Source organism: Daphnia pulex, chromosome 12 (assembly GCF_021134715.1).
Source record: "Daphnia pulex isolate KAP4 chromosome 12, ASM2113471v1".
In the NCBI taxonomy this organism is placed as follows: domain Eukaryota; kingdom Metazoa; phylum Arthropoda; class Branchiopoda; order Diplostraca; family Daphniidae; genus Daphnia; species Daphnia pulex.
The window spans coordinates 5,726,535-5,752,200 of NC_060028.1; the positions used below are offsets into that span (position 1 = coordinate 5,726,535).

The 25,666-nt window shown below is 44.8% G+C and overlaps 1 protein-coding gene across 2 annotated transcripts in view; it reads right to left on the reverse strand.

The window, feature by feature from the left end:
- The window catches only part of LOC124209743 (plexin-B-like), a 35,614-nt gene extending 11,266 nt beyond the window's left edge, over positions 1 to 24,348 (reverse strand). The window contains exons 1-5 of one of the 2 annotated variants that reach the window (XM_046607898.1): positions 23,710 to 24,348; positions 17,085 to 18,443; positions 12,101 to 12,277; positions 9,988 to 10,116; positions 4,426 to 4,526 (exon numbers count right to left, since the gene is read on the reverse strand). In XM_046607898.1, the coding sequence (XP_046463854.1) occupies positions 4,426 to 4,526; positions 9,988 to 10,116; positions 12,101 to 12,277; positions 17,085 to 18,422 (1,745 nt within the window). In that variant the 5' untranslated portion in view covers positions 18,423 to 18,443; positions 23,710 to 24,348. The remainder of the gene's footprint in view (positions 1 to 4,425; positions 4,527 to 9,987; positions 10,117 to 12,100; positions 12,278 to 17,084; positions 18,444 to 23,709) is intronic. The other variant, XM_046607897.1, reaches the window with a different exon arrangement.
- Between the last annotated feature and the right edge of the window lie 1,318 nt (positions 24,349 to 25,666).

Genomic DNA, 25,666 nt, shown 5'->3' on the forward strand with positions numbered 1-25,666 from the left:
AAACGTTGACATATTCCATCGAGCTTTAGTCCTCCCATCGTCTATAGCTCGAAATGTAGACACAGACCATATAGGACGGAACCAGAGAAGTAAAATGTCTCAAAAAATATTTATTTATTTTTATTTTTTTAGGACGTCGTCTCGATCGATTTTTTTTCCTCCCCACACTCGACATCGTTGCGAGTTGAATGTCTCCTCGGTAGAAGGCTATAACACTTGAGGGCAACAAAACCTCAAAACCCAAACTCTTTTTTTTTTTACATCACAAAAATTCCAACAAATTTCAAAGACCCTAGAATGGAAAACAGCCTATTTCCATGGAAATAGATAAGGATCCGATAATCATCCTTCTTCACACTAAAAAAATAAATTTCAAAAGCCAAAAAAAAAAAGGAGAAGGAAAACTTTCAAAAAACACGACCCGGAAACTGGCGGTTTATTAGAGGGTTCACTCCCGTATAATCACGAATAGACTTATGGTCTGTGCGTAGTATGTGAGTTGTGTTACTTGGTCACGCCCTCGGCGCGTTATAACGTAACACGTTCTTCCAACATATCTGATTATTTGTTAGGGAACTAGAAAAACTGGAACTTTTTTTTTCCCTCCCGTGTTCTCACCATTAAACCCGCCTTCTTTTGTTTAGTTCTTTTTTTTTTTGCCTTTTTCCATCTCTTGTTTCGTTTTTCGGTTCTTTTGATCATCGGGGGAAATAAGGAGGGCGGAAAAGCGTCGGCGCCATCATCAGCGGTGCGGATGCAAAGACAAAAGCGCGTCAAAGATAATACACTTCCGGTTGCGATTCCAAAGAGAAAGACGTCGCCACTTTTTTTTTTCAGCTGAGGTGGTACAAATTTCCAAACGGCCAAAGTCGGGGCTTCAAATGGAATCGAATCAAAATAAATAGTTACTCGACGTTCTCATCCGGGAATAGAAATATCCTCCCCCCCCCCCCTCAACCCAAACTAGGAGGGTAAAAGGGAGGAGGATTTGCAGCAGCCACTGAGGCGAAAGTAACAACGTGATTGAACTGGGTTCGAGAGCTGCCGTACAGATCACGAACTGGGAGCGATTACGCACAGAGCGAGGGATATGGAAAAGGGGATCCATTTCCTTTCGTATTCGACAAGAGGATTGGGTTTTCGAGGACGACGACCGAAGATGATGATGATCATCATCATCATCACAGGCTTCGCTTTTTTTTCTCTCTCTTTCTCTCTCTCTCTGCGACTGTTTCTCGTATTAGTTGCGTTTTATTTGGCCCCAACCTATTCCCGACGAGGTTGTCGGAGGTGAAAGACATTCAAGAGGCTCCGTAGATCCCCGGTGTTATTATTCCGCTGCGAGTACAAGAGCCAACATATCGCTTTTGGAAAACAAATCGATGATGATCCTAGGCAACCCCCTTTTTAAAAAAAAACGTATTTCGGAGAGCTCAAGTGGCGGTATATTCGATATGGGATGTCAGATAAAAGATGACGCTAGTTGCTACAATATTGTACATGGAAAATGACAACATGAAGGCAAGGGGAGGCAATTCCTTACGGTATGTTACCATATGATTTGCTACATGCCTGGTTTTCCACTTTCCCTTTTATGGTAGTAGTTCACGGTCGACTGAGTTGCACTAGTCTACTAGAGCTCTTATTATTATTATTATTATTATCACATTAAAAGAGCTCAGAATGAACCTCTTGTAACGCATTTAGTATCTCATCTTCTTGCTTCTCCCATGTCATCATTCAGAGTCACGAACGAAATTCGTAGGACATCGACCGTGCTGACGTCGCACAGAGACCCCCCAATCGATTGGACTCTCTTTTCTTCCGAAAATATTTTTATTCAAATAAATCAATAGAAAAATAACCGGACTTTCATTTTCTTTTCATATCTCAAAACCGATCGGCTATGGACAAGTTGAAAAACATTTGATTTTCTATCCGTAAAGAATTCAAATATGGAAAGAGGAAGGGCGATAGAAAATGGATTGAAAATTACATTCCATCCCCCTCGGACCCCCACCCAGATGGCCCCAGTATGTGATGGAAATTTAAAAAGAAAAAGAAAAACGAGAAAAAAAAACGGCGGTCGCCATTTCCGTTCAACAATTCAAACTTTTTCCTTCACGCCGACACTAACTGTCAGCCTAGCCTATTCAACAGTAAAAATCCATAAGAAAATTAATGGCCCAATTCTTCCGGTGAATCTAGAGCAATGCGGAGGATGAGATTGGATGGAAGCAAGTCATTCGGGAGAGCGAAAAAAAAAAAGAAGAAGAAGCAGGGGGTGCTGGACTGAGTGAGAAAAAGAGAAAAAGAGAGAGAGAGAGAAGAGAGTACATCAAACAAACACCTTCCAAGTACGTATTCAGGCCCAACTCATTCATCCGGAATACTTCAAGAGGTCAGACGACAGCTTAAACCGTATAGAGTTGGGTGTCAACATCATTAGCGACACGCACGACCGTCAAACACACTCGACATTTTGGCAACGCTGTGCAGAGTGTAGTACAGAGTGCCCACACAGTTGCATCACACAGCCCAGCAGCACAGACAGAGCTGGGCAAGTTGGCCACTCATCGCCATTCCCTCCGGAGGGAATGCCAGCTGCTGGCTGGCTGCTCCTCTCTGTTCCGCAGTACAAAGTAGGTAGCGAGTACCTCCCCAATTAGTGTTAGGTCGATTCAGGAATGAGAAGAGTTTAAGGAGCTTTAACGACGAGGACAAACAAATAACATGGGCGTCCTGTCCGGACAAAAGTAAACAGAAAGTAACTTTTGTTGAAGAGTACGTACGAGTTTTAAAGCTGCTTTCAAAAACCTTGCTGCCCAAATAAATAAATAAACAAACTGAGCCAAATAAAAAAAAAGGAAAATATTTAGCTGGTCTACTATATATGGTAGTATTGACTAAACGCTAAACTATAGTAGCTGTACTTTAAGAGTGAAGCTTCATTGGCCAATTACCGACGCCCTTTTTTTTTCTCTTTTTTAACGGCCCCATAGAGTCTGAGAAGAATGGAAGAATCGATGGCCTGCACCCCCGTGGTGGATTGTGAAGCACAAGACGTACAATGGAAGTTAACTAGCAAGAGTCAACCAAGAAGAAAATGGTCCGAGTAAGAAGAAGAAGAAGAAAAAAGGAGAGAGAAAAGAAGAGAGAGGGGCATTCTATGGCGTCGAAGACGTCGACTGACAGGAAGAAGAGCGGCGACACGACCCTTTGGAAACCGAAAGACTAAGATGGAAGCCGAGTTCGGTTGTCGTTCGTCATTGGATTGTGAGAGATGCAGAGGCGGGAGAGAGAAAGAAAAAACGAAACTTGAAGGCCAAGAAGGAGAGATGAGAGCAAAAGAAGGCGCTCTCTTTTTTTCTTCCTTAGACGTCTGCGTGGAGAGAGATATGTGGCAAGTTGGAGAGAAGAGAGGGGAGAAAAAACGTCAAAATGACGCAGCATGGCGTAGCACTTTTGCCCTGAAAAACTCCTCCCCGAACGCTAGATTCATCAAAGTTTATAATAGCACCAAAGGATATGTTGCCACAATGAGGTAAAAGATACCGTTTGCTTTGATGGCTTTTGATCTGCCATTGTCTAGTGTTTCGGCATCGTTCTCGTCGCCCTCTCTCTTCTTCTTCTTCCCAGTCTATTTTCTGTCTTGTTGTTGTTGAAAAACAAGGAAGTCAACTTTAATGCCGAGCATCGAATCTCTTGTTTTCGCACCTTTCCCCAATCAACAAGGCAATTCTTCACGCTAAGCTGCAACGATGTCGTGTTCTTTTGCGCTTCAGCTACATCCAAAGACGACTAACAAACCAAAGTCTGCTTTTAACAAGCAGCTGCCTTAGATACACAGAGAGGAAATATTCAGAGATAAAGGGAAGATATGTATACATACACACTATATAGGATCGAAAAGACAACTTTTTCCATGCTGTATAAAAATGTTTGCCTGCCACCATCTCCCCAGGTTTCAACTTGAGGGTTTTGAAAATACCCTTGTCTTGTCTTGATCCTTACTTTCTTTTCCCAATATTTTCTATAGAAAACTGTCAGCAGAGGAGGGGAAAAAGAGCTGTTGCACCTTTGTAGTCGACTTTATAACTTCTGTTGTATGGTAAGCGGATTAGCTTTTACGAAACCTTGGGCTTTGGGAACGGGAGGATTCAGGCCAACTAGCCGGCAACTATCCATTGGTAAAGCTTGTCAGCATCTAATGACATCATTAAGGCACGCGAGCAACGTTTGTTCCTTGCTGTACCTCAAAGTTTGAAACCGAAAAGGGTCTGGCCTCGCCCTCCTTTAGCTTGAGCCCTTTCTGATCCAGCCAGAGTCACAAAAGGGGGGCCCCTTTTGTTTGGGCCAAAGAAAATCCCAAACGGTTACAGACAGTGGCAAGTGTCAGATAAAGAGTTCAAAGTTGTTTCTCACCTTTTCTCCAGCGAGCACCATCCGCAGTAAGGATCTCGAGCTTCCAGGCACGACGAACAGTTGGTGTAGGTGGCACAGTGCTCAACACGCACTTTAGAGATCTGTCAAACACAGAAAATCATCGATTAATGTGGTGCATTCAAAAGCGGAATCTCACGACAGCTAAAAGTTACAAGGCGCCGCACCAGCACCAGCATTGCTGTTGCTGCTGCTTTTCTTGCCATTGGGGGAGAAAAGGACTTGAAAATAAGTGGGTACGTGCTGTCGAGCATTTTACATGGGAAACAAATCAAAAATAGGAGCAAGAATGAGATGGCAGGCGTAGGGTGGCGGAGCCGGGAGAGAGAGAGAAAAGACAAGGCAGCGCTCTGTGCTCAGCTTAATTGGCCGCTGCGACAAGATCAAAGTCGAGTGCAGCCCCTATATGCCTCCAATAGTCTCTGCCTTCTGCCTTCTGCTGTTCTCTGTACGTACGTAGAGCCCCGACTGTAAATGCGTTATTTCCTTACCTTGCATATATTGCTCTCGATTTTCTGATTCGATCTCTCCACTACAGCACTACCACGACTACCAGCGCTGTCAATGTCACATAAGCCTCTCTAGTCGACTACTAGGAAGAAGCAAGATGACATCGACGGCTAACCTAGTAGATAGAGCCGTCTAAGTTTCGCCTCCGATCGAATTACCTTTACTATTTCAGACTTAATGGCCTCTATTTTCTTATGCTGAGAAATCCTCTCTTTTTCTCTTTTTCTCTCTCTTGATCCATCTCGTTCCGCCTAGGAATATCGATCCAGCACACAGCAGCAGCATATGCCAGAATGGGAATTCGATGAGAGGCTCCTACAGAAAGACGGGCGGGGAGTGTACCCTAGGCTTTTCTACTTATCTGTTTCTCTCATCAGGGAAGCGCGGAAGAGACATGTGTTTGGGATTCCCTATTAACAATCGTGTTATCTTTTGATTCTCCTTCTTTTCTTCTTATTCGGGCAAGGGAGGTTGGTACTTTCGGTGGTTTATTCGTTTTTGTATGGAACAAGACTAGCGAGGTGGGCGTAGTTGGACGGTCTTCCAATTGAAAGAAATCCAACGGATGACCGACCGAGACCGAGATTCTGAATGAGCCAGAGAGCGATGGATGTCGCTCATCCTCCTACAAATACATACACATTCATCGATGTAAACGCACATACGTTTGATACATCTAACAATCATCAACTCCCTTTCCCCCCCCCCAAATGCTTTAGATCACATCGAGCACATGAGCAGACGCAAAAAGAGATGGAACTCGTCCATCATGTCCGATGCGGAGACGTAGGCCGTTCATCATCGATGTTTCCAGTCAGTTCCGTTCTTCCCTCTCTCAAGGGTAACAACAAGAGCCGTTGGGACGCGGCCAGATGGACACACGGGCCGAAATGGATCTCTTTTAAGTGAATTGAAAGGAAGGATGTCATCAGATTTCGTGCGGTCCACGAAACGCACGGCGACCAAGACGACGTGGACGAGGACGACAGTAGATTAGACACCATTTCCTTGTGTGATTAGACTTCTTTTGCTATACGGCTACGGCAACGTTGTCTAGCCTTGTTAGGACAAAAGACTTTACCGTCTGGAATACAAAGTGGACGACGACGAATACGAAGAAGAAAATGCCCGAGAAGCAAAAGAAAAAAAAGAATAAAAAGAGAGAGAGAAGCAACGGGGGGAGTAGATGGGGAGGCAGCGTGAGATTTCTGGCGTGATAAATCCTCTTTGCTTCGCGTAATCAATGGGGCCAGAGGGTTGTCGAGAATATACAAGTCGGACGGCATTTTCGACGTCATCCGAATTAATCAAATGACATGTAAAATCAACCCGGGGCCATTCGGTTCAATCAAATCGATAACTACTGCGATAGCGCATGGCGAAATCATCGTTACACGGCCATTTTTTTTTCCTCGGGACGTAAAAGATTGGATTCCATAACATCACGGTTAAAATTAATTTTGTTTCCACCCCAACGGTCGGTAGTCTAGGCGACGACAAGTAGGAGGGGAGAGAGAGAAAAAGAAATAAAAAGGAAAAAAAAAAAAACACTCTGCTATTCCATCGACGTCGTGGTATTTTGTCCGAAACGAGAATGCGAAAAAATGGCGATGGATGTAGTAGTAGTAGTAGTAGTAGTCCGTTCCGGCCGAGTGGTGACGAAGTTGAACGAATCCGTTGGGCGGACTCGTTGGAAAAAGGTAACGATCGGAAGAGCCATTCCAACGAACTGGAAGCAATTGGTAGGAACGGATCGCTGCGTTTTCATTCCTACTCGCGGGGGTCCCTACTCCTCCCTCCTTACTACTAGAAACTTGCGCTAGCGAAAACTCATTTCCCGATTGATCTTCCCGTCTACGGCAACTCTCAGGTCTCCGTGTTCGTCTCCCAACTTTATCGATTGTTGTGTCTTCATCATCATCTGTCCCCACTCTTCTTCTTCCTCCTCCTCCGTCCTAAAGGTGCACCAGGCCACGGATCTCATACGAGGCTCCTATTGTCGTCAGGGTAAACATAATTGGAATCGAATCAAAGTCAAACAAGATGGGGAATGGAAGACGGCCGCCTGTCTCACTCTCCGCCTTTCTTATTTTATTGATAAGGTCTCTTCTTCTTCTTCTTCTCTCTTCTCCACAAGACATTGGGTGGGTGGGTGGGTGAGGGGAGAAAATGTCGACCGAGTGACAATGACGACAGCTTCAAAGATGTGCTGTGAGGAGCTTCTCTCCATATAGTCAAGGCGCTGGGAGAAAAATCAATACGACACGTGTACCAAGTCGATAAAAAACATGACAGAAAAACCTGGAATGTAATGTCACCATTGCAGCTATTACCAAGTAAAAAAGTTGACGAATAAATTGGTGAAAACGCTCTCGGCTTGTTTGTTTCCGGAATTTCTCCCATACAAGATCCGGCTACGATTCGTGCGGAATGCAATTGAGAGACAGGGAGGGAAAAAATTCTTTCCTTTTTTTGCGGTTGAGAGAATCGTCAGTCACTTAGCATTTGAATGGTGGTCGCGCGCACTCGTCGTCATTTTGCTTTTCTACATATTCGCGCTGACTCTCCTTTCTCCCGTCGCCTCTTTCTTTCTTTTTTTCTCTCTCCCTACGTGTATACATACATAACGCATATAGCCAAGACGGAAGAGAATGAAAAGAGACAGTCCGGAGGGGGCCGTTTGCATGCGCCAGGCTCTTTTGCATCCAGTAGATGGTCCTTTTTTCTTTCTTTCTTTTCTCTCGTGAAGGCGACTTGATTTATGCGAGACTCTTCCACCACCAGAGAGATCTCCAAGTCGTCGTCGTCCTCTCCTTTCTCACGCAGATCACAGGCCAACATCCATTTCAGGGCGAGAGCAGACGATCCGGCTGTATTCTCTCACTCGCTCTTCCGTCTCGTCTTTTGCCAGCGTTGCCATTGGACAAAAGAGACGAGAGTAACTCGATCACTTCATTTCTCTCTCACCGCCTATCTCCCGTGTCCCAGTTGATTAGCTACCCCCACCGTGCAACGAGGATTCCGGTTACGGAACATGCACACACCCACCCAATCGAGTATCATCTCCCGTTCCCCGTATTTGTGCAAATTTAGAACATTGCATAGATAATGACGGGAGGACGGCAAGGATCGTGTAACAGCGTAGAGGGGGATCACAAATTTTACGAGGGGTTTTCTTTAACGGACGCTGGACCAAACAACATCAAGGAGATATAAAAGACAAAAAAAAAAAAAAAAAAAAAAAAAAAAAAAACAACGCAAAAGAGTCAAGTTGCACTAGACGACGTCCATAGGCCCTACGCTGATGAATCTGGAATGGCGTCGTTCCGACAGGGCGGATCAAGACGATCCCTCGCACACCCACGATCGAATAGAATGTGAAAAAGGGAAAGGCGTAGTAAAAGAAGGGGGGATGCCAGTAAGAGATGTAGTAGAAGAGCACGAGATCCATTGGAGCTCGGCAGACATTTAATCCATCGTACAAGGGCTGGATTGCTTTCTCTTCCTATTTTCGGCCCATCTCTCTTTCTCTCTTCGATTTCGTTCTATCTCTTTCGACGGTCTCTGCGATGGGAGACACAATCGGGCAATCGTTCCGGATTGAGCCCCCTAGGCTCGTTGCGTCATTTGGATCTAGCCGGATCCGACACACAGCAGTAACGAACAAAAAAAAAAAATAAATAAAAAGGGAGGAAGGCAAAGCAAAAAAACCACCCCACCCTGAAAAATAAAGGGAAAAAATATATATATATATAGATCTCTCGTATGAATCGGGTGAATTTTTCTTTCTTTTTTGGTGTGTGTAGATCCCCCCTATTCGTTCTGGAACAGTTGACGAGATTCGATTCGATCCAGCTGGGCGTGGAGTTGGTTACACATCAACTTTGTCACGTCACATTGGAGGGAGAGGGTACCGATTCTCTTAATAGGACGAAACGCTTGAACGGACGCAGCTGACGGCCATCTTTTCTTCCTCCCCATAAAAAAAAAATTGGTAAAAAAAAATTTCTGGTCCTACTGGCCGGATGAAGCGCGTTAAAGTCGAGTTCCGGACAAATGGCCATTCCTCGTTTCTCATCATTGGCGTATATGGGATAGATTAGGATAGGATCATGGATGGATCCATAAAAAATGAATGAAACAATCCGGTCGCCGCTACTGGTACTATCTTTTCTGGTTTATCCATCTCCCATATCTCTAAAAGTCAAAGTTCTTAAATCAAAAGAGAAACGACAGAAAGAAAAGTGAAAACCATTCCAGCCTGTCTAGTGACGTTGATTGAATTGACCATCGAGGAAAATAGAAGGGACTTTTGGTCGAATGCCGCCTTTCACGCTCCGCAGAGCCCTGTCACTGGGATTGTGTGCGTGTTCTTCTCTGTCTTTTCGGTTCGATTCATCATTCCACCCACCTCACTCCTGCCACCAATCTTATTACGTTTGACCGGTTTCTCCGTCTCTTATTGGGGATGCCGTGACGACAAGTCGAGAGATTCGCCGTTGATAAACAAGGAGCATGATGACCAGTTTATGGTGTTACCATTTCTTAAATATTCCAATCCGTTTCGAAAATAAAAAATAAATAAAAAGGCGAAATCCTTTTAGCCAGCCGTGGCATAAATGAACGAGCGGACCGGCGGAAAAAGGGACAGGGGAGCTGACAGAAGAGAAATGGATATCAGCGCTCAAGAAAAACGCCTTAAGTGTAGTACTACGTGTGTATGTATGCAGAAGAATGAAAAAGAAAAGAAAGGAAGAAAAAGAGGAAGAGCTCAGCTTGAGCCAATCCTCTTACTGCCTTGGGCACAAACAATTGCACAAGGAGATTTGGGATCGTGGATATTCGGGAGCGCTAGGGAATAGATCGGCGTCGACTGGATTGGAAATCCAAAAAAAAGGGAAAATAAGAAAGAAAAAAAAAGAGAACTGACGAAACCGCAATCCAATTTGATGGTCAGTGAACTAAGACGGAGGAAAAAGAGATAGAAATGACGACGGTCCGTGACCGTCACAGTCGGAGAGAGTCGGGAATTACCTTTAAGGTCGAGACGGTGTAGACGTGCTCTCCGATAGAGTCGACCAACATGTCGGGCAAGAGCGTGGATCCCGTGTCCACCGGCAACTCTTCAAATTCCGTAGCCCTGCCACCGGATTCGAGAAGGATCTGTCAAAAAGAGAACATTCCAAAGAAATCAAATTATTTTGATTTGTTAAGCCACAGGCAAATTAGAATCAAAGTAAAATACACAATCATTTCGGTTCCAGTCAACTTCTATTGTTGTTGTTGTTTTCCGTGACGTTTTGACACGTGACAGGACCCAAAACTCGGTTTAGCGTTGCTGGCCTGTTTTCCCAACTCACCCCAGCACTTGCCTGGAACCCATCTCTTGTTCTTTTCGGCGCACACACACACGGCTCGGTTGTGATGAAGAGCTCTTTTTCTTCCAGCTCCTCCTCTCTCAGAAAATCTTCTCCCCTCTGGAAAACCGAAAATCTCCTTCATCTCAACGTCTAGCGAAGTATACAGAGAGGAGGTACTCTGGCAGTCGTCACGCAGCCGAATGCAGTCGGCCGTAGCCGAGTGACACAATGTGACACGCTTTCGACTACGGAAAAAGAAGACGAAGAAGCAGAAAAAGAAAAACCTCTCCTCTTTCTCTTATTCCCACTTGGATGATTCACAACAACAACAACAACAACAGCCACAAGAAAAGATCGTCAAGAGTGAAGGCAGGAAACTAAATTTCGAAAAATGGAAATAAATATTTCTTTCTTTCCATTGGCAACCAGTTGAACGTATAGACACACACACACATGGAAGACAGACAGAGTTGTGTCTATACACCTTGGTCGTCTCCGTTTTCCATCTCTCCTTGGTTGCTGTATACTTTGTGTCTGTTCTTTTCGGGGTCGGGTTGGTCGACATTTGCATGACAATCGCAACAATACAAACATTCCCAAACACGTCCACAATCTAAGCGGACACTGTAATGGTCTTCGTGTGCGGCTCACAATCGCTCCTACGGACCCATTGGCATTGAGTTTTCTTCATTTCAAATTTATTCACAAGAAAATCCACACTCGACGACGACATCTTCACGTCAGTTGCGGTTAACCCCGGACCCAACCCAACTCAAACTTGAACACAAATAAAATAAAGAATCTAAAAAAAGAAGAAGAAGAATTTCGATTCCTCCCGTCTTGGGTGATTTGGACTAACATTGGCTTGTCTCAAACCGTTATCAACGAGATAGAAGAAGGCGGACATGATAGGATCAAATGCCGTGCTGTTGCCATTACTGACGGATCGAAAGAGAACGGGGAAAAACGCCGAGAGAAGCGAGTGAGTGAGAGAGAGAGAGAGAGAGAGAGCTAGGGCTTAAAGGTCGATGAGAATAGGTTTTCACGCCCTCTCTCATCTCCGGCTCCTGCCACCACGATGCCATTCTATATGGAAATGTTGGCGAAAAGAAGAAAAAAGAAACACACACACTACAGAGATACGAAAAGAAAAAGAAAGAAGAAAAAACCTCATGACTTTGAACGGGGCGGGTCTTTGAATCTTCCTCATTCCCTGCACAGCCATTTTGTATTCCTTTGTTTCGCGCCACGGAATAACGCACACACACACTATAGAGTGTGCATACAGTGTGTGTGTGTGTGAGGCTGTCTCTATCGTCGTAATCTATGGTCGTGTGACGTCACTGCCTAGCTACACCATTCTATTCTTCAATGCGGTTTTCATTCGAGATGAAGAAAGGAGCCGAACGAGAATTCGGAGAGGATATGTATTGCCCCAGTTCACGGCTGACAGTTGGCCATTCCTTTAACCCTCTCTCACTTGGGGCGTGTTTGCTGCCATCACCGGGGATGAGGCGATGCAATGAAGAAGGGAAGAAACTGCAACAACAACAACCGAATCCAATCTACTAAAAGCTTTAGGAGAGAGAGAGAGGCTGTTGGTTGTGGGGGGAGAGTCCAAACTGGAACTGGGAACGAGCCCCAGTTTCATCATCACCCCCAAGGTATGTAATCGTAGACGAGCTTAATCCCATCTCCTCGTGAGTAGTCGTGCACTCAGCCACTCACTCTTAGTATTACATCGCCATCATGATGATGATAATGATTTGTCAATTAAATCAACGTACCTTCTTCAAATGTCCGTCGGATGTGCCGAGGAAGGCGACTGTGTGTTGTTCCGTGCCGGAAACGGCGACGGAAGTCAACAGAGTGTGGCTGTATGTCAACGCTGGCGGGCTGTAGATTGGCACGATGCCGGCGATTTTCAGTCCGACCTCGCAGAAATTGTGGATGTTGCCCGTCGTCTAAAAAGTAGGAAAAACAAACGAAAAAAATGTGGGCGTTTTAGTATCGAGACAAAACAAACAGGAAATGATTATTATTATAATCAAATCAAATAAATACAAATACTACGAAGAAATGCACAAAATATGTGTACGACTGCGGCTCGCGCGAGCGAGGTGGAGCGAGTAAACAAAAGAGAAAACGAGCCAAGATGAATGTGCTCAACCTACACAGTTTAATGAATAGTCGCACGAGAGAAGCCCAGTGAGAGTTGAAGCGTCTTAACAACATGCGACCGAATCAAACGAAGATAAATCAACAGCTTCGAGACCTTTCATTCGATTTCTTTTCAGTGTACGCACACATTTCTTCTTTTTCTTTTTTTCTCGGTTCATCCCGCGTGCGCTCGCTCGCTCACGATTCCTTTTGGTCTGCGCGCGCTTTCCATTTTTTCCCCTTTTCGTTTGAATTTTAATATCGAAAAAAGGGGAAAGGCAAGGGGGGCAAGAGAGGAGAAATATATAAAGAAATATTCTTCTTATTTTTCTTCTTCTTCTTCTAAGCATATATACATATTCCAGGTGTGCGTATATACATCATTCTGGAATAGAACATTTTTTTTAAACTGGGAGGGGAATCGAAAAGAGAAGGGACACCGCCGCCGCCGACCCGGTCACCACGTCGATAAGATATGGCTGCGGTTAGAAATATATATTTCTTTCCTTCATCTTTTTTCTCTAGATTTTTCTCACATTATCTTTCTTTTCTATTTGAGCAGAAAGAAGAAGAAGAAGAAAATCAAGACGAAGAAGGAACTTGACCAGATTTGGATGCATCTTGGGCTCGGAATTTCCGCTTGATTAATTACCTCCAACTCGCCCAGTAATGAGGGAGACTGTATGCATTATTCATAGACTTCCCTGGCAACATTACTGGTTGCCTTCTTTTTCTTCGTGTTTATTTATTTTATCCATTATTTTATTTTTGGGATTCTTTTATCTTGATGTCTTCTCCCTTTTTTCCCCTTTTCTTCCGTGTTTTTTAATCAATGATTTGAAACACGGCTGTGATTATTATTTTCTTCAACTGCGGTCTCTTCTTCTTCTTCTTCTGGGGCACCGCTCGCGCTCCTCTTTTACTTTAACAGCGATTCCCCATTCCCAACCACACGGCACTTAAATAGTTGCCTTTATTCTCTGATGCCTCCCGCCGTGGATGATTGGTCCAGTCTCTTTTCTACTTGCTCACTTATACTTTCTCGCTCCATTCTCTTTCTCTCTCTCTCTTATTTCTTTTATTTTCCTTCTCTTAAGTAACGAGCCACAGTTAAATGCTTAAACGCAGAAAATTGAAATAAGACGATTGCTCCCTTGTTATTTTCAATGTCTTGATAGCAACGAATGAATAAAAACGACTTTCTTTCTATTCAGGACAAAGAATAAAATAAAAGTCGTTTTCTTTCTCTCTTAAATAAAATTTAAAAAAAAAAAGAGCTGGACTAATGTGTACTGTCCCCTTCTACCCCCAAAATCCCGCCGACATATATGTATACAATTTTTTTTCTTCTTCTTTCAAAGAAATGAAAATAAATAAAAATAATAAATAAAATAAAAAAAAGAGCTGGGAGATTATACACGCTGTATAGGTTCGTTGGATGAGGTTTTTTGGGTTGCTGGGGGCCATTGTGAACGCGGCAGGGAACCCTGAACGCAAAAGAGCCAAGATTTCGACCGTGGGCCTTTAAGGAAACTTTTGGTTACTATATCTAGACTGAATATGTTTATTTTCTTTAAAGGGGAGAAGAAAGAAAAGGGGAGAAAAAAAAAATACGACGAAGAAGAAAGTCTTTCGATAAGCTTGATCCCGCCCGTTGTAACACGGCATAATTCTCCTATTCTTCGGGGGGAAATTTCGGTCAAGAAAAAAAAAATAAAAATTTCCTAACAGGAAGCCCCGAACACTGTAAGAGAAACAAGTTCTCTCACTTTCCAGCCTTTATCATCATATTTATGTGGCTCTTGGTCAAGTTTTTGTTTTATTTTTATGGGCCCCCAATGAGGATGGCCCGAAGAAGAAGAAGAAGAAGGAAAAAAAATAAGAGAATGTGAGACCATCACTCCCGGATTCTGCTGCTGCTGCTTTTGTTTTTACGACACCCCTCCGATCAAATCAACTTTCACCGGCACTCGTGATCCCGATAGATCACACGTTTCCCAGTCGAATCTAATCAAAAGACCAACGCCTCGGCGTGAAAAAGGAGCTCACGATACACCGAAAGAGAGAGAGAGGGGAGAGACGGACTGGGAGAGCGTCTTGGGTTTCAGGTCTGAAGTTCCGAAGAAACGCATAGCCCATTGGGCCAGCTAAACAAACACATCTGGCGACTTATTTATTTATGGCCCTGTGTATATATACACAGTGCCTCTTCTGACCGTCTTGATGAATCGAGTGCGTTACATGAAACCCAGTTGCGCTGTTATTCTTCTTTCTGCCTTTCAACAACAACAACACAACACTATTATGAATCGGCCGTATATAAAAAGCTGGCTAGTTGTCGCGTCTGCACACACATGAACGCAAAGTTCCCTCTGTACGCTATCATTTCTTTCTTTTTCTCTTTTGGCCCAACGTCCTCAGACTCCTCACTAGCGTTACATCAAAGTTCTCGATGGGAATTGCGAAGCTGGGCGTAGGAAATGTCGCTCGACTTGCCGCAGAGTTAGACCGCGAATCCGTCGGCCGACGCTAATTAACGTCTTAATGGAATCTACATCACAAGACACCGAGAGAGAATCTGACTCGACAACACGGACTTTAGTTCATCAAAGGCCGCCAGGTAAGTTGGGTCGGACATGAGTCAAACGAAACCATCAGATTTTTCTTTCCTTGCTTTTTTTTAAATTTTATTTTGTCCATCTTTTATTTCAAAAGTTCAACCCTCTCTCTCTCTCTCTCCCGTAGTTAAAGGATTCCGTGAAACCCCCCCTCGAAAGTTTTTGAACGAAGCGGCCGGCGCGGGCTCAAAAGGGGCCGTACCGACGAGAGAGTGAGTAGGACAATGGCTGGTGTAAATTATCTTGTGGCCATTTCAAACGTCAGACTCAACGAGAAAAGAGAAGAGAAATCCATGATGAACAAGGTAGGAAAAAACACAAGAGAGAAAGAATTTGGGAGAACATATCCTATTGAATAATATCACACTCCCCCCGCCAAAGTATTTCTTTTTTTTTCTTTTTTTAGGCCGGCATCTCCTTTTGGAAACACAAGAGAGAAGAATAAGAGAGACTCCCACAACAAATTGCTTGACGTCAGGCGAACCGTATTAATCCGTAAACGACGACTGACGAGCTTGTTCCAGTCGTCGATCCCTTTTTTTTTTCCTTTTCTACATTATTTTGTTTCCCCCCTCATTCAATCTACCCTCCTTTTTTTCCCCCGCGCCGCTCCTCACTATCAAACAACAATATACAGCGTTATAATAACACTATAAGAGTATCATGGAACGAGGGGTAAGAAGACCGAAAACTGATGAATTATTTTACCCCCGACCGACATCCAGGAACAAACAACAATGTAGGATGTTTGCGTGCGTGATGGTGTCTACCTACTAGACTTCCCCCCCCCCTTCATATTCAACCCTCCCTTTTTCACCTACTAGTTGAGAAATGTGCCCTGCGGTTCTCCGGGTTTTTCAGGGGTACCTACCTACCAGGAATCCTCGTCAACGAGAAAAGGGAGACTTTTTGGTAACCAAGTGTATACATCTCCTAATGTTGGATCGATAAAACTCTACAAGTCAGTCAGAATCGGGAGAGAGACTCCACGAACAAACAAATTGAGGAAAGAAAAATGGGACAGAGGGAAGAATCCGAAATTGATTCCATCTCTCCATCTACACTTGCCTATGTGGTTGGTGCATGGGGGGTTAGCGTATTGATTCCACTTGAGCCTGACAAAACCACCACCTGGCCCACCATTATTTACGATCCCGATCGCAAAATGCAAGAAAGTCGTTAATTTCCGAAATTTAGCCTCGAAGAATCCCACACACACACAAGTCGGGAGGGGAAAAACAGCCGAGAGAAGCTGAATCACGCGCGGTCAGCCGGCGAGTCTATATGTGTGTGCGGTTATGATGTTTGTTTATAGCCAGCGATCGTAAACGTCATCATCATCATCATCGGGGAGCTTCGTAACCAGCAGACGGTGGAAAAGCAACCGACTCGGTCCTATCTCCACCCACACACACACCGGCCATCAACCGAGTCATTCGATCCACACAGTCAAAGAAGTTGGCACGCTACACCAGCAGCTCCTCCCCCCTCGAGGGTTTTTTTTCTTCTTCTACTAGTGCACAAGTTCTACTAGCGTGAAATGATGAACCCCTAGTTTTGTTGCGAGACATCTTTCATCTCTGGCTCCCATCGTTACCGACCAAAGAGACAAAACAAAAGAGAAAGCAGATGGACACCGCCCACACCACCTGCTTCTCTTTGTATTTCTTCTTCTTATGTCCGTCGAGAAAAAAAAAAAAGTTTTAAAAAACCCGGCATCATCTTCGGCCACAAACGGCGGCGGGTTAACGAGCCCCCCTCCGACCAAGGCAAGCCCAGCACAAACCATCAACAACAAAATGAAACGAAGAGAAGTTTGTACGGGCCACCAATTAGTCGTTCCGCCCGAACTAACGAGACTGGGCACACGAGTCCGTAAATAATAAAAAATGAAAGAAAGAAAGAAAAAGTCCCGTGCATGTTTGTTCGCCCACCCGGTAGGAAACAAAATAATGGCTGGCCATGGCCAGTTGATTTTAAGCGAGTCTCTTACCCCGGCTTTAGGACATTTGCCGTCCAGGATGGGTCCCGAGATGTACTCCATGTTGCGAGACTGGAGGCTACCGTTGAAGCACATGTGAATGTTCTCGTTGAAACGGGCCTCGATGTCGGCGATGCTAAAGACACAGACGGCCGATTGGTGACTCGGCTCGGGGCTGCCGATGCCTTTGGGTGGGGAGAAGAGGCCGACAAGGACCGGATCGCCCGTGCTCAATCCCAAACTGTTGGCCAAATCAGGTCCGGCCTGGGCCAATTTGGCGTCCTGGACCAGCGAGTAGGCCCCCTGGCCGTCGGCGCCGCCGCCACATTGGAGAGTCACTTCCGTGTAGGAATCGTAATTGGCGTCCGAAATGCAGGTGCGAGCCAGTCGCGTGACGTAGCCCGACTCTTCCTCGCCGGGCAGGTGCGACTTCTTCTGGACGACGACGAAATAGGCAAAGTCGGACGCGTTGAACCCGTAGACGTATTTGACGAGAAAGTGGTCGCGGTATTTGACGTCAATGTGCAACGTCGACTGCTTGGTGAAGGAGAATTCGGCAAAGTCCAAGTCGTAGAGATTGCGTGATGAGATGGCCGGCACTTCGTGACGGTATTCGCCGACCGAAGTGAAAGTCGTCCCGACGTAGAGAACGTTGGATCGACCCCACGGGTTGTAGTGCTCCGGCCCGATGAAGGCGAACGTCGACGCCGTTTCGTCGTTGGCCGCCACGTTGCGCGAAATGAATTCCGGCTCCGACGAAATGTTGGACAGACGATACTTGGTGCAGGCTCCTTGCGACGTCGAGCCGCAGGCCAGCAGGGTGCGGGCGTCGCGATCCACAATCAGCACCTTGTTGACGTTGTCGGTGGCCACGGCGTCAACGCCGCTGGATGGCGCGCATCCGCTGGCGTGGCACTGCGGGCTGTCGACTACGGGCCCAGTCACCACCGAAGCCTCGACAGACAAGCTGGAATCGAGCTGGAAGAGTCGGTTGACACCGCCGGCGTAGATGCGGCCAGTCGATGGATCCATCGTCAAATGGCGGAAGCCTCTGTTGGTGCCGTTGACCGTCAGACTGGATCGCGGCCAATTGAACTGCTTGACAATGCTGTTGACTCCGGCTGATGGGTCCTTTCGGCTGGAACTGATGGACATTGACGTCATGTTGCGACTGCTGCTGCTGCTGCTGCTACTCATGCTGGATGGAATCAAACCCTGGCCGATGTCCGGAAGTGCGGCAGTGGCCATAGGAAACGAAGTCGTCAGAGCCAAAACGACGACAAACAAGATGGTCGCCATGGCAACGGACGTTGAAGTTGAAGCTGATTCGAATACTTTCAATCGCGGCATGAAAACCGTGTCATCATCCACCTGCGAGCCAATCAGAAAAAGGAAAACAAAACGAAAGAGTTAATTGGTTTCCGAAAAACAAATTCCTTCTCATCATCCCCGTCTGTTGTCTCGAGTTACAAAAACAAAAGAAGGCGGCGGATGAGTGGAACAACAACAACAACAACAAAAATAAAGCGAAACAAGAACAAAGGTGCAATTTCCTGCATGCGTAATGAGACGCAATGAATAAACCGTTATTGCACTTGGCACTCCCCCTCCCTCCCCCATTCACTTGAATCAAATTAACTCCAATGCCCTTAAACATACCAAGGAAGAAAAAGCGAAACGGCCAAAGAGAAATGTCGAGAAAAAACAAACACGGAGCTGACACAAGAGTTGTCTGCTTTTTCTTCCCTTTTGTCCGTGTGTGTATGTGTACAGAGAACGTCAATTCATTGGCCCTTTTCTCTTCTTCTTCTTCCACCCTCTTTTCAATTTCGTTTCTTCATTTAGAAGGAGCGCAACAAAATGATCCGCCACCATCAGACTGGGAGAACCATCTCACCCATCGGGGCGAGAGAATCACGCTGCACGCGAGGTCAAATCAGGAAAAACACAATCGTTGTTCGTGTAATCATCTGGCTGTGCCTTGTCTTCACCCCTCCATCTCTTATTCTCCTTTTTTCCTTTTTTTCTTATTTTCCTTCTCCCGTATGTAATTTTTACAATGAGGGCTCGTATGATTGAAGTTACAACTGTTGGCTCCAGGCTTCGTGTTAGTCGGGATGATGATTTGGAGCTCCTTTCTATCCCCTTCGCGCCTCGACTCTCTCCTCCTCGGAGGCTGAATGCAACTACAAGAGCAACAACAACAAGCCGAGAGGCGAAATTTGAAGCTAATGAAGCTGAAATGAGTCTGACCACCCAGTTACCTTCGCGTGGCTCAGAATGGAACGTCAAAACCAGACCACAATTCTGCATAACTGGCAAGACGCTCATTCCCGGCACTGGACACAATTTTCGGGATTTATTTTTGGGGTGCCCCGCAGTCTATTCCGCACCGAGCGAGTGGACACTGCATCCGTTATCGATCTCATCAAACTAGTCGGCAAGGATCAGAGCGCAACCCATATTTAATTCCGCACTAAACATATTTTCGTGTGTGTGTGTGTCGAGGCTTGGCCGGTGCGGTGGACAATGTCCGTTGTCCATCAAAAGGACCGGATAAGACGACAAGACAACGGGGGACAAGGGACGTAGGCAGACAACGGCTCTGGCATCAAACAAGTCGGCTGACAATGAGAGGGTCCCTCGTATATAATTGGCTAGGAAAACTCACGGTCCAATCCGCACGAGACTGTCACATCATCGATCTCATCAGAAAGCGGAGAGCGCCGAGCGGATGACGACTTGAATCCACTACCCACACACACACACACACACACATGGATATGGGGCCCCGGTAATTGCTAGAAAATATCTATGATTGTTTCTTGCTGCCTTGCTGACTGGAACGATGGGCAGCAGAGAGCCGGTTGGTCGGTAGTAGTGGCCCGTCATTCTGTCGACTCGTCCCAGTCCATCAAAACGGACGAAGGAGGAGACGAATGAAAATAAGAAAAAGAAAAAAAAAGGGCGATGCATTCACGGGAAAATGGAAGACTTTTTCTCTCTTCTTTTCTTCGCTTCTCGACGCCATTAAAGGTCATGACTCGTTGGTTTCCATGTTCCACGCACGCACACATTGAGGGAGAGTAATCAAGTCAAATGACATCATTTCTCTCCATCCCCACCCCCCTCCTTTTCTCCCACTTATACACACACACACACACCAGAGAGAGAGATAAGAGAGACCGAAAGAGCCGGATGGAGTGTTTTATTCTTACCCAGATAAAAAAAAAAAAAAAATGAAAATCAACCCGAATTTTCGATTGACCTTTTACACAGGAAAAGGTCGACGTCATTATCACATTTTTTTAAAAAATAGAAATGCAGCAAACAAAAGAGAAATGAAATTCGATTGCGTTTTGATTTAGTTTGTTTCCGAGCGTGTCCTACGTGAGTGTGTGTGTGTGTGGATGAAGGTGTTGTTGATTTCCCTTTTCGAATGTCTTATATTAGCTAGTGTGCGACGGTGGGGCTCCCTTCATATAAAACACATATTGAAGCCGAAAGATAGGACGGAGGGGGTCTTGCGTGTGTAACAGACACAAGTCTGCCGTGGAACCCTCCAGGCCGCACACGGAAGAACTTTAGTGTGGGGGGAAGAAGAAGAAGAAGAAGAAAAAAAAAGAATAAAAGACCTATCTACCTTGACTCTGGCACTGTGCCTTTCCTACCCAATGCCTCCAGGTACAACTTTGATAAAAGAAGAATATTCTTCTTCTTCTTTCTTTCTTTCTTTCTTTCTCTCTCTTCTTCCTTCTTCTTCTATACCTTCCTGAGGCCATTCTTCCCCTCGGATGCCAAAAAAGAAGAAAAAGAAAAATGGTAGAACTGGATGATGAAAAAGAGTCAGGGGGAAAAACGGGGGGAAGGTGTCGGGAGGAGAAGAGGGCGCCGATGGAATGCGTCTACGTACGTACTAGATATTCCATTCTCCTCCACCTGGACACGGTTCGATCTCAACAATAGTCCTCGACTCTTTCAGGAACTATTCAATAACGGCTAGCGGAACCGTCCTTTCTTCCTTTTCTCCTTTCTTTTTCTGCGGATTCTTCATCGTTCACTGGATCGATAATCCAGCTCAACAGTTGATGATCGGTGCTAAAACGACATCTAAGACTCTCAGCTGGCTCAGCAAAAGACGTTTGTGCTCCAGCTGTTAATCACTCGAGTAAAAAAGGGGAAAAAGAAGGCGAACTTTTTTATAGTCCCAGAAAATGGTTGCGGTCCACATCTTATCGGAGCGCCCAGTTGCCCATTAAAAATCTATCTGTGGAGTTGGAGGCCAAAAAGAGGAAAAGGGAAGACCCTAAAGACCTCAAAAGAAAGAGAAGGTAGATATATACACCACACACACACACACACACACACATCTATATGGTATATACTATATATATATAAATAATATAAGATCTAATCGATCGTTAACTCGCTGAACGAGCGATTCCATTAGTGGCTGGGGGGAACCGTATCGCCTGGCCTTTTGGCCCATCCCTTTTGCCCCCAACGCCGCATCTTCTTTCTCTCCAGAGAGATTCAAATGTTTTTTCAACAAAAACAAGAAAAGAGAAAGACAAGAAAGAAAGAAAAGAGGAAAGAAACAAAACAAAAAAAAATATGCCCCCACCACCACCACCACCATCTGAAAAGACGGTCTAGAAGGTTTCTTCTTCTTAATGATCATCCGCACACACAAGAGGAACCGTTCCTTTTCAATATATTGTGACGTGCGTCAGCTTTTTATCTCTTTTTTCTTCTTCTTTTGGACCCTTAAGACAAATCCCTTTTCTATCTCTCTCCAGGTAAAAAATAATAATAACAAAGTTAAGACGGATTTTCCGAACGATTATCCAGCATCCGGTAGCTGGATAAGGAGACCGTTCGTTGACCAAACTAAGACATTTAAAATCTGGAATATCTACCCCCATTGCTGTGTGACTAGTGACCATAATAAACACACAGACTCAACACTTATCATTGTGATATGTCACGGAAACCCTCCCGTCCCAGAGGATCATCAAAGTAAAAAAGGACCCAAGAAAGTAAAGAGACGACCCGCTGAGTGTTGGGGCTTTAAACACCCCTTTAACTGTAAACTGTGTGTGTGTGTGTGTTTTGTATTATCAAAAAAGAAAAAAAAGGTCCAGATGGTCGAAAAGATAATAAACTACGAGGATCGTTTCGATGGTTGATCGTTTGATCAAACAATAACAAGTAAAAAAACTTGACTAGGGCAGCGTGATTCCGCCAGGTGGGAAGCGTTTTCGGGCCTTACAGGTAGAAAAGAATCCGGCTGGTCTTTTATTTTTTCGGGAAAAAGAAGGAAACCCAAAACAATAATAAGACCAGAAGGGGGGAAATGCGCAGAGAACCCAAAGAAGGGCAGTCATCTGCATAATTTTTCAATTCGACCCAAAAGGTACAGAGGAAAAACAAAACAAAACAAAAGCACCTAGCGGAAGGGGCAGACAATAAGAGCGCAAGTACTAAATAGTCTGGGAGAAGGAAATGTGTTGTATGGAAAAAGATGGAGCAGTAACGCAGAGACAGGCAGAAAAAGATGATGGAAGACATGTCCGGTTGAGAGAGAGAAGAGATTCAAAGCCAACGGACACATTTGGCTCTGGGTAAGCGGCCTGATGCTTCATCATTCAACGTGTACACAAGAAAGACAAAGATATCCTACTAGTACGTTGTCTTCCAACTCGTTTCTGTGTGTGTGTGTGTGTGTCGTCAGTTTTTCCCGACTGCTGTGTGTAAAACAATTAAAAATGCCCCGTTACTCTCTGCTGAGGAGGATAAACGCTAGGAAAGAGCAAGCGCCCAATGGATTTCCTTTCTGATTGTTATTACAAAAGGCTACAGAGCGGAGCAGCAGCGTGTTGTTTTCGTGTTGAGCGATTACCTTGAACGGGTTGAATCACAGGCACAAGTGACGCGCAAAGAGATGACGACTTTGATGCATGAGCCGAAAAAATAAGGATTTTCCGAGATTCTTCTTAAACCCCTGGAATGTATAATTTCACAGCGTCCCTTTCATTACCAACTACAACAACAACAACAACAACAAGGACAAAGAAGAAAAAAGAGTCAAAGTCCATCGGCAGCATATCGCTGGCCGACTGTTTTGTGTTTTCTTTCCCAGAGTCTACTACTACTACTACCCCTGGCAATGGCCCTCTTTGGGGTCTGGTATAGCCAAAATGTGGAGCTATGTCTTATGATAATAATGACGATCTGGCAGGAAGTGGTAAAGACAAACTCTCTCACACGCATTTCTCTTCTTCGCAGAGAGCTAGAGGAGAGAGAGAGAGAGCTTTTCGGGACGGATGCCTTTTAAACAGAGCGATTCCCTTACACATCAACCACACACACACACACACACCAACCGATTTATTTTATTTTTTCCGTTTTGGGGGGGTTTGGGAAAATCCTCGACGTGGTTCAACAGTCACATCGATATTACATGTTCTCTTCTCCCTTCACACACACAGAAAGTTATCTCTTTTTCAGTAGTAGACATGGCAGCCAAAAATCCGTCTAAACTCGTTTTTTCTCGACAATTTATGGCACGTTTTTCTAACCCCCATTACACACAAAAAATGAATACGTTTCGTTTTTCTTTCGTTCTATTTTTTACCTTTTAGATTCACACTGGAGATGCTTTTGGAAAACGGTGTCCCTCTTCGTGGAAAACGACTTGTTTCTTTCACGATTCGATGGATATTCCCGGCGTTTTGAGGGGTAAAAATGGGGAACTGAAAGAAACACTAGTTCGCAGCAGCACAAAACACACGCACGAACACACTGTGTAGAAAACTTGTCGACACACAGACACACTCACTGGAAAAATGAAAAAAAACCCAACGCTCTTTTTCAATTTGATATGAAGGAGGATGTGTCCAACCACCACCACTATCAACCAACACACTGAGCACAAACTGGCGAAATTAAAAAAGATAAAGAATAATAACTTTTTTGAATCCAATTTGCTGTGTCTGTTGTGTTTCTTTTAGTCCTTTTGAACAAGTTCTGGTGATTGAATTTTATTTTCCAAATCGGATGATGAAGCACTTGAGGAGAAATATCGACGCGTGCAGGAAAAAAAAGTTGTTTTTTTCGTTAGTTCCGATGACACACTGGAAAAGAAAAGAGCAGCTGCCAGTGGGGTAAAATGTGTTCACTCGGAAAAAAAGTTGTTCAAGTCTCTGAGCAACAGTGTTGTTGCCCGTGTGGACGAGCTGCGACTGGCGAGAAGAAGCGATTCGACACTGAAAGTCGCTTGTAGCTACCAGCACGACGTTGCCAGTATTTCTAATATCGAAAAGAAAAAGGTCCCCCTTCCTCCGACTCTCTTCGGCCATGTTTCATTGTGCGCAAGCGCCGCCTGGTGGTTAAAGATCTCCGAATGCCCCTAGGCGCAACTACCTTCCAACGGCCTTCACAGTTGAATGGACTCGGGCGCCGCCGCTGTGGACCCAGTTATTATTGTTATTATATGATTTCTCTCTCTATACTAGAAACTTTTTTTTCTTTCGTTTATATTCCTCAACCGTAGATTTTCGAACGCTCCCGATGCCCCACTCAAAAGTGGCGATGTGTTTTATTCAGACTTTTATTTCTCTTTTGATCTAACAGCAAAAATAGAACCGCAGAGAAAATAACAGACGAGCGCGATGATGCGCGGCCATCTTCTGTTTTCCTTTTCAATTGCAGTGGCGTGAATTCGAGATAAGATCCATTGAAGAAGCGGAAATAGTTTTGATCTTTGCCTTCAATTGTGATAGGGATTCGACTTGATTGGATTTTCGCTTTCTCCATCTCTTTGTTACGTGTTTATTCGTGTGTTAGATTCTGGCATATAAGAAAGCCGAAAGGAGAGTGTTGAACGCTATATTTTTATATGGGACGACTCCCGAGGACTCTTGGCGAAGAGCCTCGTCGTTTTTCCTCGATTTCTTTTCTTCTTCTGCATTTTAATGATAGGGGTGAAAATGGAAAGAGACGCGGTATAATTGGTCCCCGTCGTAAAAGGGAACCACGAAAACAATCTCAAAAGAATAACTGCCATCGTTTCTAATTGCCTGATTGAATTGGAGATCGGAAACCAATAAACAATTTCGGCCACACACACCCGCCCGAAATTCAGACCTTTGATGAAATGGCGTTTCGAAGAAAAACAACTTTGGACATTGTGCTGATACGATATTAAAGGAAATCCTCAGCAACTGAGCATTTTTATTATTATATACTAGAAAAGAGAAAAAGTCCGAGAAAAAGAAAAGGGAGCCCGAAAAGAAAAGCCGCGCACTATGCGCACGTTTACACAAAAGGAACACAGAACAGAACACAGCAGACGAGGAGGAGGAGAGAGAAATAATAAAAGAATCTAGGAGCTGCTGCTGCTGTAGGGAGAGAGCGAGTAGGCCAATTGCTTATTCCAGACGCGCGTACACACACACGTAATAAGAAGCTGATTTTCGTAATACGATCTCACAGAGCTGTGTATTACTTATGTCCGTCAGTCTAGTTCCCCATACACACACAGACCAGCAGAGTGGCCATGGTGGTAGTGCGTGTAGGTCTACATGCGCTCC